This window comes from Phyllobates terribilis, unplaced genomic scaffold, assembly GCF_046119375.1.
Source record: "Phyllobates terribilis strain yellow unplaced genomic scaffold, ASM4611937v1 Scaffold_12__6_contigs__length_324123572, whole genome shotgun sequence".
Taxonomy (NCBI): Eukaryota; Metazoa; Chordata; class Amphibia; order Anura; family Dendrobatidae; genus Phyllobates; species Phyllobates terribilis.
The window spans coordinates 88274968-88289740 of record NW_027362772.1 but is presented as its reverse complement, the minus strand read 5'-3'; the positions used below and the strand labels follow the sequence as shown (position 1 = coordinate 88289740).

Below are 14773 nucleotides of genomic sequence, written 5' to 3'. Positions count from 1 at the left end.
TGTCTCGCCCGCCGTGCCCCGGACGCTCTCGCCCGCCGTGCCCTGTATCCACTCTCTGTAATTACACTCTTTGATGTCTCGCCCGCCGTGCCCCGGACGCTCTCGCCCGCTGTGCCCCGGACGCTCTCGCCCGCTGTGCCCCGGACTCTCTCGCCCTCTGTGCCCCGGACGCTCTCGCCCGCCGTGCCCTGTATCCACTCTCTGTAATTACACTCTTTGATATCTCGCCCGCCGTGCCCCGGACGCTCTCGCCCGCCGTGCCCCGGATGCTCTCGCCCGCCGTGCCCCGGACTCTCTCGCCCGCCGTGCCCCAGACGCCCTCGCCCGCTGTACCCCGGACGCTCTCGCCCGCTGTGCCCTGTATCCACTCTCTGTAATTACACTCTTTGATGTCTCGCCAGCCGCGCCCCGGACGCTCTCGCCCGCTGTGCCCTGTATCCACTCTCTGTAATTACACTCTTTGATGTCTCGCCCGCCGCGCCCCGGACGCTCTCGCCCGCTGTGCCCTGTATCTCTCCACTCTCTGTAATTACACTCTTTGATGTCTCGCCCGCCGTGCCCCGGACGCTCTCGCCCGCTGTGCCCTGTATCCACTCTCTGTAATTACACTCTTTGATGTCTCGCCCGCTGTACCCCGGACGCTCTCGCCCGCCGTGCCCTGTATCCACTCTCTGTAATTACACTCTTTGATGTCTCGCCCGCCGCGCCCCGGACGCTCTCGCCCGCTGTGCCCTCTATCCACTCTCTGTAATTACACTCTTTGATGTCTCGCCCACCGCGCCCCGGACGCTCTCGCCCGCTGTGCCCTGTATCTCTCCACTCTCTGTAATTACACTCTTTGATGTCTCGCCCGCCGTGCCCCGGACGCTCTCGCCCGCCGTGCCCTGTATCCACTCTATGTAATTACACTCTTTGATGTCTCGCCCGCCGTGCCCCGGTCGCTCTCGCCCGCCGTACCCTGTATCCACTCTCTGTAATTACACTCTTTGATGTCTCGCCCGCCGCGCCCCGGACGCTCTCGCCCGCTGTGCCCTGTATCCACTCTCTGTAATTACACTCTTTGATGTCTCGCCCGCTGTACCCCGGACGCTCTCGCCCGCTGTGCCCTGTATCCACTCTCTGTAATTACACTCTTTGATGTCTCGCCCGCCGCGCCCCGGACGCTCTCGCCCGCTGTGCCCTGTATCTCTCCACTCTCTGTAATTACACTCTTTGATGTCTCGCCCGCCGTGCCCCGGACGCTCTCGCCCGCTGTGCCCTGTATCCACTCTCTGTAATTACACTCTTTGATGTCTCGCCCGCTGTACCCCGGACGCTCTCGCCCGCCGTGCCCTGTATCCACTCTCTGTAATTACACTCTTTGATGTCTCGCCCGCCGCGCCCCGGACGCTCTCGCCCGCTGTGCCCTCTATCCACTCTCTGTAATTACACTCTTTGATGTCTCGCCCACCGCGCCCCGGACGCTCTCGCCCGCTGTGCCCTGTATCTCTCCACTCTCTGTAATTACACTCTTTGATGTCTCGCCCGCCGTGCCCCGGACGCTCTCGCCCGCCGTGCCCTGTATCCACTCTATGTAATTACACTCTTTGATGTCTCGCCCGCCGTGCCCCGGTCGCTCTCGCCCGCCGTACCCTGTATCCACTCTCTGTAATTACACTCTTTGATGTCTCGCCCGCCGCGCCCCGGACGCTCTCGCCCGCTGTGCCCTGTATCTCTCCACTCTCTGTAATTACACTCTTTGATGTCTCGCCCGCCGTGCCCCGGACGCTCTCGCCCGCTGTGCCCTGTATCCACTCTCTGTAATTACACTCTTTGATGTCTCGCCCGCTGTGCCCCGGACGCTCTCGCCCGCCGTACCCTGTATCCACTCTCTGTAATTACACTCTTTGATGTCTCGCCCGCCGTGCCCCGGACGCTCTCGCCCGCTGTGCCCTGTATCCACTCTCTGTAATTACACTCTTTGATGTCTCGCCCGCCGTGCCCCGGACGCTCTCGCCCGCCGTACCCTGTATCCACTCTCTGTAATTACACTCTTTGATGTCTCGCCCGCCGTGCCCCGGACGCTCTCGCCCGCTGTGCCCCGGACGCTCTCGCCCGCTGTGCCCTGTATCCACTCTCTGTAATTACACTCTTTGATGTCTCGCCCGCCGTGCCCCGGACGCTCTCGCCCGCTGTGCCCTGTATCCACTCTCTGTAATTACACTCTTTGATGTCTCGCCCGCCGTGCCCCGGACGCTCTCGCCCGCTGTGCCCTGTATCCACTCTCTGTAATTACACTCTTTGATGTCTCGCCCGCCGTGCCCCGGACGCTCTCGCCCGCTGTGCCCTGTATCCACTCTCTGTAATTACACTCTTTGATGTCTCGCCCGCCGTGCCCCGGATGCTCTCGCCCGCTGTGCCCTGTATCCACTCTCTGTAATTACACTCTTTGATGTCTCGCCCGCCGTGCCCCGGACGCTCTCGCCCGCTGTGCCCTGTATCCACTCTCTGTAATTACACTCTTTGATGTCTCGCCCGCCGTGCCCTGTATCCACTCTCTGTAATTACACTCTTTGATGTCTCGCCCGCCGTGCCCTGTATCCACTCTCTGTAATTACACTCTTTGATGTCTCGCCCGCCGTGCCCCGGACTCTCTCGCCCGCCGTGCCCCGGACTCTCTCGCCTGCTGTACCCCGGACGCTCTCGCCCGCTGTGCCCTGTATCCACTCTCTGTAATTACACTCTTTGATGTCTCGCCCGCTGTGCCCTGTATCTCTCCACTCTCTGTAATTACAGTCTTTGATGTCTCGCCCGCTGTGCCCCGGACGCTCTCGCCCGCCGTGCCCTGTATCCACTCTCTGTAATTACACTCTTTGATGTCTCGCCCGCTGTGCCCCGGACGCTCTCGCCCGCCGTGCCCTGTATCCACTCTCTGTAATTACACTCTTTGATGTCTCGCCCGCCGTGCCCCGGACGCTCTCGCCCGCCGTGCCCTGTATCCACTCTCTGTAATTACACTCTTTGATGTCTCGCCCGCTGTGCCCCGGACGCTCTCGTCCGCCGTGCCCTGCATCCACTCTCTGTAATTACACTCTTTGATGTCTCGCCCGCCGTGCCCCGGACTCTCTCGCCCGCGTTGCCCCGGACGCTCTCGCCCGCGTTGCCCCGGACGCTCTCGCCCGCCGTGCCCTGTGTCCACTCTCTGTAATTACACTCTTTGATGTCTCGCCCGCTGTGCCCCGGACGCTCTCGCCCGCTGTGCCCTGTATCCACTCTCTGTAATTACACTCTTTGATGTCTCGCCCGCCGTGCCCTGTATCCACTCTCTGTAATTACACTCTTTGATATCTCGCCCGCCGTGCCCCGGACGCTCTCGCCCGCCGTGCCCTGTATCCACTCTCTGTAATTACACTCTTTGATGTCTCGCCCGCTGTGCCCCGGACGCTCTCGCCCGCTGTGCCCTGTATCCACTCTCTGTAATTACACTCTTTGATGTCTCGCCCGCCGTGCCCCGGACGCTCTCGCCCGCTGTGCCCTGTGTCCACTCTCTGTAATTACACTCTTTGATGTCTCGCCCGCTGTGCCCCGGACGCTCTCGCCCGCTGTGCCCTGTATCCACTCTCTGTAATTACACTCTTTGATGTCTCGCCCGCCGTGCCCTGTATCCACTCTCTGTAATTACACTCTTTGATATCTCGCCCGCTGTGCCCCGGACGCTCTCGCCCGCTGTGCCCTGTATCCACTCTCTGTAATTACACTCTTTGATGTCTCGCCCGCCGTGCCCCAGACGCTCTCGCCCGCTGTGCCCTGTATCCACTCTCTGTAATTACACTCTTTGATGTCTCGCCCGCCGTGCCCCGGACGCTCTCGCCCGCTGTGCCCTGTATCCACTCTCTGTAATTACACTCTTTGATGTCTCGCCCGCCGTGCTCCCGGACGCTCTCGCCCGCTGTGCCCTGTATCCACTCTCTGTAATTACACTCTTTGATGTCTCGCCCGCCGTGCCCCGGATGCTCTCGCCCGCTGTGCCCTGTATCCACTCTCTGTAATTACACTCTTTGATGTCTCGCCCGCCGTGCTCCCGGACGCTCTCGCCCGCTGTGCCCTGTATCCACTCTCTGTAATTACACTCTTTGATGTCTCGCCCGCCGTGCCCCGGATGCTCTCGCCCGCTGTGCCCTGTATCCACTCTCTGTAATTACACTCTTTGATGTCTCGCCCGCCGTGCTCCCGGACGCTCTCGCCCGCTGTGCCCTGTATCCACTCTCTGTAATTACACTCTTTGATGTCTCGCCCGCCGTGCCCCGGACGCTCTCGCCCGCTGTGCCCTGTATCCACTCTCTGTAATTACACTCTTTGATGTCTCGCCCGCCGTGCCCCGGACGCTCTCGCCCGCTGTGCCCTGTATCCACTCTCTGTAATTACACTCTTTGATGTCTCGCCCGCCGTGCCCTGTATCCACTCTCTGTAATTACACTCTTTGATGTCTCGCCCGCCGTGCCCCGGACTCTCTCGCCCGCCGTGCCCCGGACTCTCTCGCTTGCTGTACCCCGGACGCTCTCGCCCGCTGTGCCCTGTATCCACTCTCTGTAATTACACTCTTTGATGTCTCGCCCGCTGTGCCCTGTATCTCTCCACTCTCTGTAATTACAGTCTTTGATGTCTCGCCCGCTGTGCCCCGGACGCTCTCGCCCGCCGTGCCCTGTATCCACTCTCTGTAATTACACTCTTTGATGTCTCGCCCGCTGTGCCCCGGACGCTCTCGCCCGCCGTGCCCTGTATCCACTCTCTGTAATTACACTCTTTGATGTCTCGCCCGCTGTGCCCCGGACGCTCTCGCCCGCCGTGCCCTGTATCCACTCTCTGTAATTACACTCTTTGATGTCTCGCCCGCTGTGCCCCGGACGCTCTCGCCCGCCGTGCCCTGTATCCACTCTCTGTAATTACACTCTTTGATGTCTCGCCCGCTGTGCCCCGGACGCTCTCGCCCGCCGTGCCCTGTATCCACTCTCTGTAATTACACTCTTTGATGTCTCGCCCGCTGTGCCCCGGACGCTCTCGCCCGCCGTGCCCTGTATCCACTCTCTGTAATTACACTCTTTGATGTCTCGCCCGCTGTGCCCCGGACGCTCTCGCCCGCCGTGCCCTGTATCCACTCTCTGTAATTACACTCTTTGATGTCTCGCCCGCTGTGCCCCGGACGCTCTCGCCGCCGTGCCCTGTATCCACTCTCTGTAATTACACTCTTTGATGTCTCGCCCGCTGTGCCCCGGACGCTCTCGCCCGCTGTGCCCTGTATCCACTCTCTGTAATTACACTCTTTGATGTCTCGCCCGCTGTGCCCTGTATCTCTCCACTCTCTGTAATTACAGTCTTTGATGTCTCGCCCGCTGTGCCCCGGACGCTCTCGCCCGCCGTGCCCTGTATCCACTCTCTGTAATTACACTCTTTGATGTCTCGCCCGCTGTGCCCCGGACGCTCTCGCCCGCCGTGCCCTGTATCCACTCTCTGTAATTACACTCTTTGATGTCTCGCCCGCTGTGCCCCGGACGCTCTCGCCCGCCGTGCCCTGTATCCACTCTCTGTAATTACACTCTTTGATGTCTCGCCCGCTGTGCCCCGGACGCTCTCGCCCGCCGTGCCCTGTATCCACTCTCTGTAATTACACTCTTTGATGTCTCGCCCGCTGTGCCCCGGACGCTCTCGCCCGCCGTGCCCTGTATCCACTCTCTGTAATTACACTCTTTGATGTCTCGCCCGCTGTGCCCCGGACGCTCTCGCCCGCCGTGCCCTGTATCCACTCTCTGTAATTACACTCTTTGATGTCTCGCCCACTGTGCCCCGGACGCTCTCGCCCGCCGTGCCCTGTATCCACTCTCTGTAATTACACTCTTTGATGTCTCGCCCGCTGTGCCCCGGACGCTCTCGCCGCCGTGCCCTGTATCCACTCTCTGTAATTACACTCTTTGATGTCTCGCCCGCTGTGCCCCGGACGCTCTCGCCCGCCGTGCCCTGTATCCACTCTCTGTAATTACACTCTTTGATGTCTCGCCCGCTGTGCCCCGGACGCTCTCGCCCGCCGTGCCCTGTATCCACTCTCTGTAATTACACTCTTTGATGTCTCGCCCGCCGTGCCCCGGACTCTCTCGCCCGCGTTGCCCCGGACGCTCTCGCCCGCCGTGCCCTGTATCCACTCTCTGTAATTACACTCTTTGATGTCTCGCCCGCTGTGCCCCGGACGCTCTCGCCCGCCGTGCCCTGTATCCACTCTCTGTAATTACACTCTTTGATGTCTCGCCCGCTGTGTCCCGGACGCTCTCGCCCGCCGTGCCCTGTATCCACTCTCTGTAATTACACTCTTTGATGTCTCGCCCGCTGTGCCCCGGACGCTCTCGCCCGCCGTGCCCTGTATCCACTCTCTGTAATTACACTCTTTGATGTCTCGCCCGCTGTGCCCCGGACGCTCTCGCCCGCCGTGCCCTGTATCCACTCTCTGTAATTACACTCTTTGATGTCTCGCCCGCTGTGTCCCGGACGCTCTCGCCCGCCGTGCCCTGTATCCACTCTCTGTAATTACACTCTTTGATGTCTCGCCCGCTGTGCCCCGGACGCTCTCGCCCGCCGTGCCCTGTATCCACTCTCTGTAATTACACTCTTTGATATCTCGCCCGCCGTGCCCCGAACGCTCTCGCCCGCCGTGCCCTGTATCCACTCTCTGTAATTACACTCTTTGATGTCTCGCCCGCTGTGTCCCGGACGCTCTCGCCCGCCGTGCCCTGTATCCACTCTCTGTAATTACACTCTTTGATATCTCGCCCGCCGTGCCCCGGACGCTCTCGCCCGCCGTGCCCTGTATCCACTCTCTGTAATTACACTCTTTGATATCTCGCCCGCCGTGCCCCGGACGCTCTCGCCCGCCGTGCCCTGTATCCACTCTCTGTAATTACACTCTTTGATGTCTCGCCCGCCGTGTCCCGGACGCTCTCGCCCGCCGTGCCCTGTATCCACTCTCTGTAATTACACTCTTTGATGTCTCGCCCGCTGTGCCCCGGACGCTCTCGCCCGCCGTGCCCTGTATCCACTCTCTGTAATTACACTCTTTGATATCTCGCCCGCCGTGCCCCGGACGCTCTCGCCCGCCGTGCCCTGTATCCACTCTCTGTAATTACACTCTTTGATATCTCGCCCGCCGTGCCCCGGACGCTCTCGCCCGCCGTGCCCTGTATCCACTCTCTGTAATTACACTCTTTGATGTCTCGCCCGCTGTGTCCCGGACGCTCTCGCCCGCCGTGCCCTGTATCCACTCTCTGTAATTACACTCTTTGATGTCTCGCCCGCTGTGCCCCGGACGCTCTCGCCCGCCGTGCCCTGTATCCACTCTCTGTAATTACACTCTTTTATGTCTCGCCCGGGCTTCTCCTTATTATGGCCGCTCTCAGATACGACAACGCCACGTTCCAAAATCTGTTTTATTGGTTAGTTGTGATGTAACAGGACGACATGACGGGTTGTGCCCCCTGAGCGGTACAGACCCCCGATAGCACCAGTACCGCAGCACATGGCGGAGCCGGATGCTCTGATGCTTGCAGCAGGTGGTCTCGTGCTGGCAGGAAGGACACAGGTTTACAGACCCCGGGGGGCCGACGTACAAGGACTGCGCCCCATGTAAGAGACTCCTGAACCCCCCCATTCAGCGAGCGAGGACCCAGGTGACCGGCACATGACACAACGCTTCCACGGCTGGCACAGGACCGCTGCCCGCCACGACCTGCAGGGCAAAATGACTCCCGACCCCTCCAGGAGCAGGGTCTTCTATATGGGGGGGGGGCTCGCACACGTCACTGCGGGGGCTGCAGGATAAAGCACAGGTTCTGGGACGATGTTCTGTCCAGACCCCAGATATAAGGAGACCCCCAGAGGAGAGGAATGATGAAGATTTACCTGGAAACCGTGGACCTGAGCGTCCCCCGCACCTTCCTAGAGACTGGTGACAAGTAACGTGAGGAGCCCAGAGGAGACCCCGAGAGGGATGGGGGGGTGTGAGGGAAAGAACCCCCCCTACAATAAATACATGGGCCGATCTCTGGACCCTCGCGGGGCGAGACGTACGAGCCGGCTGCAGGACGAGACCGCATGGAAGCAGCCCAATGTGTGAGCAGTCCACATGGCGAGACCATGTATGAGCCGACCACGTGACGAGACCACGTATGATCCGCCCACGTGTCGAGACCACCTATGAGCCGTCCACGTGGCGAGACCACGTATGAGCCGACCACGTGACGAGACCATGTATGAGCCGACCACGTGACGAGACCATGTATGAGCCGACCACGTGACGAGACCATGTATGAGCCGACCACGTGACGAGACCACGTATGAGCAGCTCCCATGATGAGACCACCTATGTGCCCCCTGTGTGACGGACGTGGGGCATTTCCAGGCTGTGATGATATTCCATTGAGGGGGTGGCAGGCGACTCCTGCACCATGTGGACCGGGGGAGCGGGTGTCAGCGTCACACATTGGGATTGTTAGTTGGGTTTTTTGGTTAGGGGGTTTTCTTTTTTAAAAAACAAACATCTGGTTCATTACATAGAAATTTCCTTCATCCGGGAGTAAAACGCGTGGAAATCTGAAGACCATAAAAAAATAATTAAAAAGAAGAGATGAGTAATAGAGAAAGGCGTAATACAGCTCCTCTCCTCAGCACCGCGGGTTTGGTAGCAGCAGAAGCACCGTGGACTCGGACTCCATGACACTGTCCTTTCTGGGTTTCTCCATAGTCTCTCGGGAGCCCCCCACCTAGGACGGGCACTCTCTGGTGTTGTGCGCCGCCTCCGCTTGGTGCTTCAGGTCGATGGGCTGGCGAGACGGCGGGCGAGGTGGTTGGGCATTTAGCAGGACCAAGTTTTTGATGCATCCAGTGATACCGGAGGAAAACTTTCCTCCTGTCGTCAGCTTCACGTTGGGGGCGCCACCTGGAAGAAGGAACAGGTCAGGAAATGGGCCGCTGTGTCACGGGAAAGTCCTGCTGCCATGATCCTGGCCGGGCAGCCGCAGGGAGGCCCCGCCGGGCGCGCGGCAGCCACAGGGAGGTCCCGCCGGGCGCTCGGCAGCCACAGGGAGGCCCCGCCAGGCGCTTGGCCCCACACTACGTCCGTCCACTCCGAATGCTGCAGTGAGAGCCACGTTGGAGAAGATTCTGACATTAAGGGGCAGACAGACGCCCGTGTTTCTCGTGTGAGGATGGCGGTGTACGGACTGGCCAGCGGCTCTCCTGACCTGAGCGTGATGTATACCTATGCAGCGGTCTCACTCCGGAGAGATGCTGGCCAGTCCGAGGATTGCAGTGCCCTCCTCACACAAGACTTACGGCCATCTGTCCTCGTCCAGGAAAATCAACGAGAAGGAACATGTGGAGCGGAGAACAGGCGGCCCCCGCTGCCCACTGGGACCATGGCGGCAGCCTGCAGGGATCGCAGAGGTGTCACTTACCCACGTAGACCCTACTCCTCGTGTCCACCATGACATTTGTGCCCGGCGAGCGTCCAGTCATCACTTCCTCTCCATCGATGTAAACGGAGCCGGACCGTCCCTCCCTGACGAGAAAATGCCGTTATTAATGGAGCCACCATTCGCACAGTCAGCGGGGTCACCTCCATGTGCCCACTGCTCCCGAGCCGCATTCACATACGAAGCTTTCTGTTCCATTGTGTAAATGACAGTAATGAGGCCTTATGTGAACGTGGGTCACTGCGGACACGAGCTCGGGGGTCTGCGGACACGAGCTCGGGGGACTGCGGACACGAGCTCGGGGGACTGCGGACACGAGCTCTGGGGTCTGCGGACACGAGCTCGGTTGAACGCGGACGCGAGCTCGGTGGACCGCGGACGCGAGCTTGGGGGACCGCGGACGCGAGCTCGGGGGGCCTGAGGACACGAGCTCGGTGGACCGCGGACACGAGCTCGGGGGGCCTGAGGACACGAGCTCGGGGGACTGCGGACACGAGCTCGGGGGACAGATGGGGACCATCTGCTCAGTCGGGGGACTGCAGACACGAGCTCGGGGGACACCGGACACGAGCTCGGGGGACAGATGGGGACCAACTGCTCAGTCGGGGGACTGCGGACACGAGCTCGGGGGACCGCGGACACGAGCTCGGGGGACCGCGGACACGAGCTCGGGGGGCCTGAGGACACGAGCTCGGGGGGCCTGAGGACACGAGCTCGGTGGACCGCGGACACGAGCTCGGGGGGCCTGAGGACACGAGCTCGGGGGGCCTGAGGACACGAGCTCGGTGGACCGCGGACACGAGCTCGGGGGGCCTGAGGACACGAGCTCGGGGGGACTGCGGACACGAGCTCGGGGGACAGATGGGGACCATCTGCTCAGTCGGGGGACTGCAGACACGAGCTCGGGGGACACCGGACACGAGCTCGGGGGACAGATGGGGACCAACTGCTCAGTCGGGGGACTGCGGACACGAGCTCGGGGGACCGCGGACACGAGCTCGGGGGACCGCGGACACGAGCTCGGGGGGCCTGAGGACACGAGCTCGGGGGGCCTGAGGACACGAGCTTGGGGGACTGCGGACACGAGCTCGGGGGACAGATGGGGACCATCTGCTCAGTCGGGGGACTGCAGACACGAGTTCGGGGAACTGCGGACACGAGCTCGGGGGACTGCGGACACGAGCTCGGGGGACACATGGGGATCATCCGCTCAGTCGGGGGCCTGGGCAGTGATGCCGCATCTCACCGGACGGCCGTGATCTTGTGCCATTCTCCATCATTGATGGGGTCCTCGGTGGTGATGTTGGCCTCGCCGCTGCCCAGCTGGTACCTGTGAGGGGTGAGAGGGCAGGTTGGAGCCACGTGGCCACACCGTTGCGGAGGGCACAGACGGCCGTCCTCTCACCTGAAGACGAGGTGTCCGTGCCGCAGCCCCAGGCTGATGAAATCCCTCTCTCTGCCGCCTTCTCGCTCCTCCTGTCATAGAAACAAGTAATGATCAGCGACCCACGGGCACAGGGCGAGGCGGCACAGGGCGAGGCGGCACAGGGCGAGGCGGCACACGGAGATAATGAGCCCACACTTCTAGGATTACACAGAAAACCTGCAGAGCATCGCGCTCACGTCATGGCGGACGTCCACATACCTGGCACCGATCGATTGCAGCTTAGGATCATCACCGGGTGAGAAACCACCGAGATACCTGAGTACAGCAACATACACATCGCACTGCACGACTGTACAGGGGTCTGCACCGCCTATATACACACCGTACAGGGGTCTGCATCGCCTATATACACACCGTACAGGGGTCTGCATCGCCTATATACACACAGTACAGGGGTCTGCACCGCCTATATACACACAGTACAGGGGTCTGCACCGCCTATATACACACAGTACAGGGGTCTATACCGCCTATATACACACAGTACAGGGGTCTGCACCGCCTATATACACACCGTACAGGGGTCTGCACCGCCTATATACACACTGTACAGGGGTCTATACCGCCTATATACACACAGTACAGGGGTCTGCACCGCCTATATACACACAGTACAGGGGTCTATACTGCCTATATACACACAGTACAGGGGTCTATACCGCCTATATACACACAGTACAGGGGTCTGCACCGCCTATATACACACAGTACAGGGGTCTATACTGCCTATATACACACACCGTCCAGGGGTCTATACCGCCTATATACACACTGTACAGGGGTCTATACCGCCTATATACACACAGTACAGGGGTCTATACCGCCTATATACACACCGTACAGGGGTCTGCACCGCCTATATACACACAGTACAGGGGTCTGCACCGCCTATATACACACAGTACAGGGGTCTATACTGCCTATATACACACTGTACAGGGGTCTATACCGCCTATACACACAGTACAGGGGTCTATACTGCCTATATACACACACCGTCCAGGGGTCTATACCGCCTATATACACACAGTACAGGGGTCTATACTGCCTATATACACACACCGTCCAGGGGTCTATACCGCCTATATACACACAGTACAGGGGTCTGCACCGCCTATATACACACAGTACAGGGGTCTGCACCGCCTATATACACACAGTACAGGGGTCTATACCGCCTATATACACACAGTACAGGGGTCTGCACCGCCTATATACACACCGTACAGGGGTCTATACCGCCTATATACACACCGTACAGGGGTCTGCACCGCCTATATACACACAGTACAGGGGTCTGCACCGCCTATATACACACCGTACAGGGGTCTATACCACCTATATACACACCGTACAGGGGTCTGCACCGCCTATATACAAACCGTCCAGGGGTCTATACCGCCTATATACACACAGTACAGGGGTCTGCACCGCCTATATACACACCGTACAGGGGTCTATACCGCCTATACACACACCGTACAGGGGTCTGCACCGCCTATATACACACCGTACAGGGGTCTGCACCGCCTATATACACACCGTACAGGGGTCTGCACCGCCTATATACACACTGTACAGGGGTCTATACCGCCTATATACACACAGTACAGGGGTCTATACCGCCTATATACACACAGTACAGGGGTCTGCACCGCCTATATACACACAGTACAGGGGTCTATACCGCCTATATACACACAGTACAGGGGTCTGCACCGCCTATATACACACAGTACAGGGGTCTGCACCGCCTATATACACACAGTACAGGGGTCTGCACCGCCTATATACACACAGTACAGGGGTCTGCACCGCCTATATACACACAGTACAGGGGTCTGCACCGCCTATATACACACCGTACAGGGGTCTGCACCGCCTATATACACACCGTACAGGGGTCTGCACCGCCTATATACACACCGTACAGGGGTCTGCACCGCCTATATACACACCGTACAGGGGTCTGCACCGCCTATATACACACCGTACAGGGGTCTGCACCGCCTATATACACACCGTACAGGGGTCTGCACCGCCTATATACACACAGTACAGGGGTCTATACCGCCTATATACACACAGTACAGGGGTCTGCACCGCCTATATACACACAGTACAGGGGTCTATACCGCCTATATACACACTGTACAGGGGTCTGCACCGCCTATATACATACTGTACAGGGGTCTGCACCGCCTATATACACACAGTACAGGGGTCTGCACCGCCTATATACACACAGTACAGGGGTCTATACCGCCTATATACACACAGTACAGGGGTCTATACCGCCTATATACACACAGTACAGGGGTCTGCACCGCCTATATACACACAGTACAGGGGTCTATACCGCCTATATACACACCGTACAGGGGTCTGCACCGCCTATATACACACTGTACAGGGGTCTGCACCGCCTATATACACACAGTACAGGGGTCTGCACCGCCTATATACACACAGTACAGGGGTCTGCACCGCCTATATACACACAGTACAGGGGTCTGCACCGCCTATATACACACAGTACAGGGGTCTATACTGCCTATATACACACCGTCCAGGGGTCTATACCGCCTATATACACACAGTACAGGGGTCTATACCGCCTATATACACACAGTACAGGGGTCTGCACCGCCTATATACACACCGTACAGGGGTCTGCACCGCCTATATACACACAGTACAGGGGTCTGCACCGCCTATATACACACAGTACAGGGGTCTATACCGCCTATATACACACAGTACAGGGGTCTATACTGCCTATATACACACCGTACAGGGGTCTATACCGCCTATATACACACAGTACAGGGGTCTATACCGCCTATATACACACCGTCCAGGGGTCTATACCGCCTATATACACACAGTACAGGGGTCTATACCGCCTATATACACACAGTACAGGGGTCTGCACCGCCTATATACACACCGTACAGGGGTCTATACCGCCTATATACACACCGTACAGGGGTCTGCACCGCCTATATACACACAGTACAGGGGTCTGCACCGCCTATATACACACCGTACAGGGGTCTATACCACCTATATACACACAGTACAGGGGTCTATACCGCCTATATACACACCGTACAGGGGTCTATACCACCTATATACACACCGTACAGGGGTCTGCACCGCCTATATACACACCGTACAGGGGTCTGCACCGCCTATATACACACAGTACAGGGGTCTATACCACCTATATACACACAGTACAGGGGTCTATACCGCCTATATACACACCGTACAGGGGTCTGCACCGCCTATATACACACAGTACAGGGGTCTATACCACCTATATACACACAGTACAGGGGTCTATACCGCCTATATACACACCGTACAGGGGTCTATACCGCCTATATACACACCGTACAGGGGTCTATACCACCTATATACACACCGTACAGGGGTCTGCACCGCCTATATACAAACCGTCCAGGGGTCTATACCGCCTATATACACACAGTACAGGGGTCTGCACCGCCTATATACACACCGTACAGGGGTCTATACCGCCTATATACACACAGTACAGGGGTCTATACCGCCTATATACACACAGTACAGGGGTCTATACCGCCTATATACACACCGTACAGGGGTCTATACCGCCTATACACACACCGTACAGGGGTCTGCACCGCCTATATACACACCGTACAGGGGTCTGCACCGCCTATATACACACAGTACAGGGGTCTATACCGCCTATATACACACACCGTACAGGGGTCTGCACCGCCTATATACACACAGTACAGGGGTCTGCACCGCCTATATACACACAGTACAGGGGTCTGCACCG

General features: G+C 58.8%; 1 protein-coding gene across 15 annotated transcripts in view; it reads right to left on the bottom strand.

Moving 5' to 3' along the window:
• Positions 1-7434: 7434 nt before the first annotated feature.
• The window catches only part of HSPG2 (heparan sulfate proteoglycan 2), a 456402-nt gene continuing 449063 nt past the window's right edge, over positions 7435-14773 (bottom strand). For all 15 annotated transcript variants that reach the window (XM_073656045.1, XM_073656041.1, XM_073656043.1 and 12 more), the window contains 4 exons: positions 10897-10967; positions 10738-10821; positions 9474-9577; positions 7435-8956 (listed from right to left, as the gene is read on the bottom strand). In XM_073656045.1, coding sequence (XP_073512146.1) covers positions 8781-8956; positions 9474-9577; positions 10738-10821; positions 10897-10967 — 435 coding nt within the window. In that variant the 3' untranslated portion in view covers positions 7435-8780. The remainder of the gene's footprint in view (positions 8957-9473; positions 9578-10737; positions 10822-10896; positions 10968-14773) is intronic.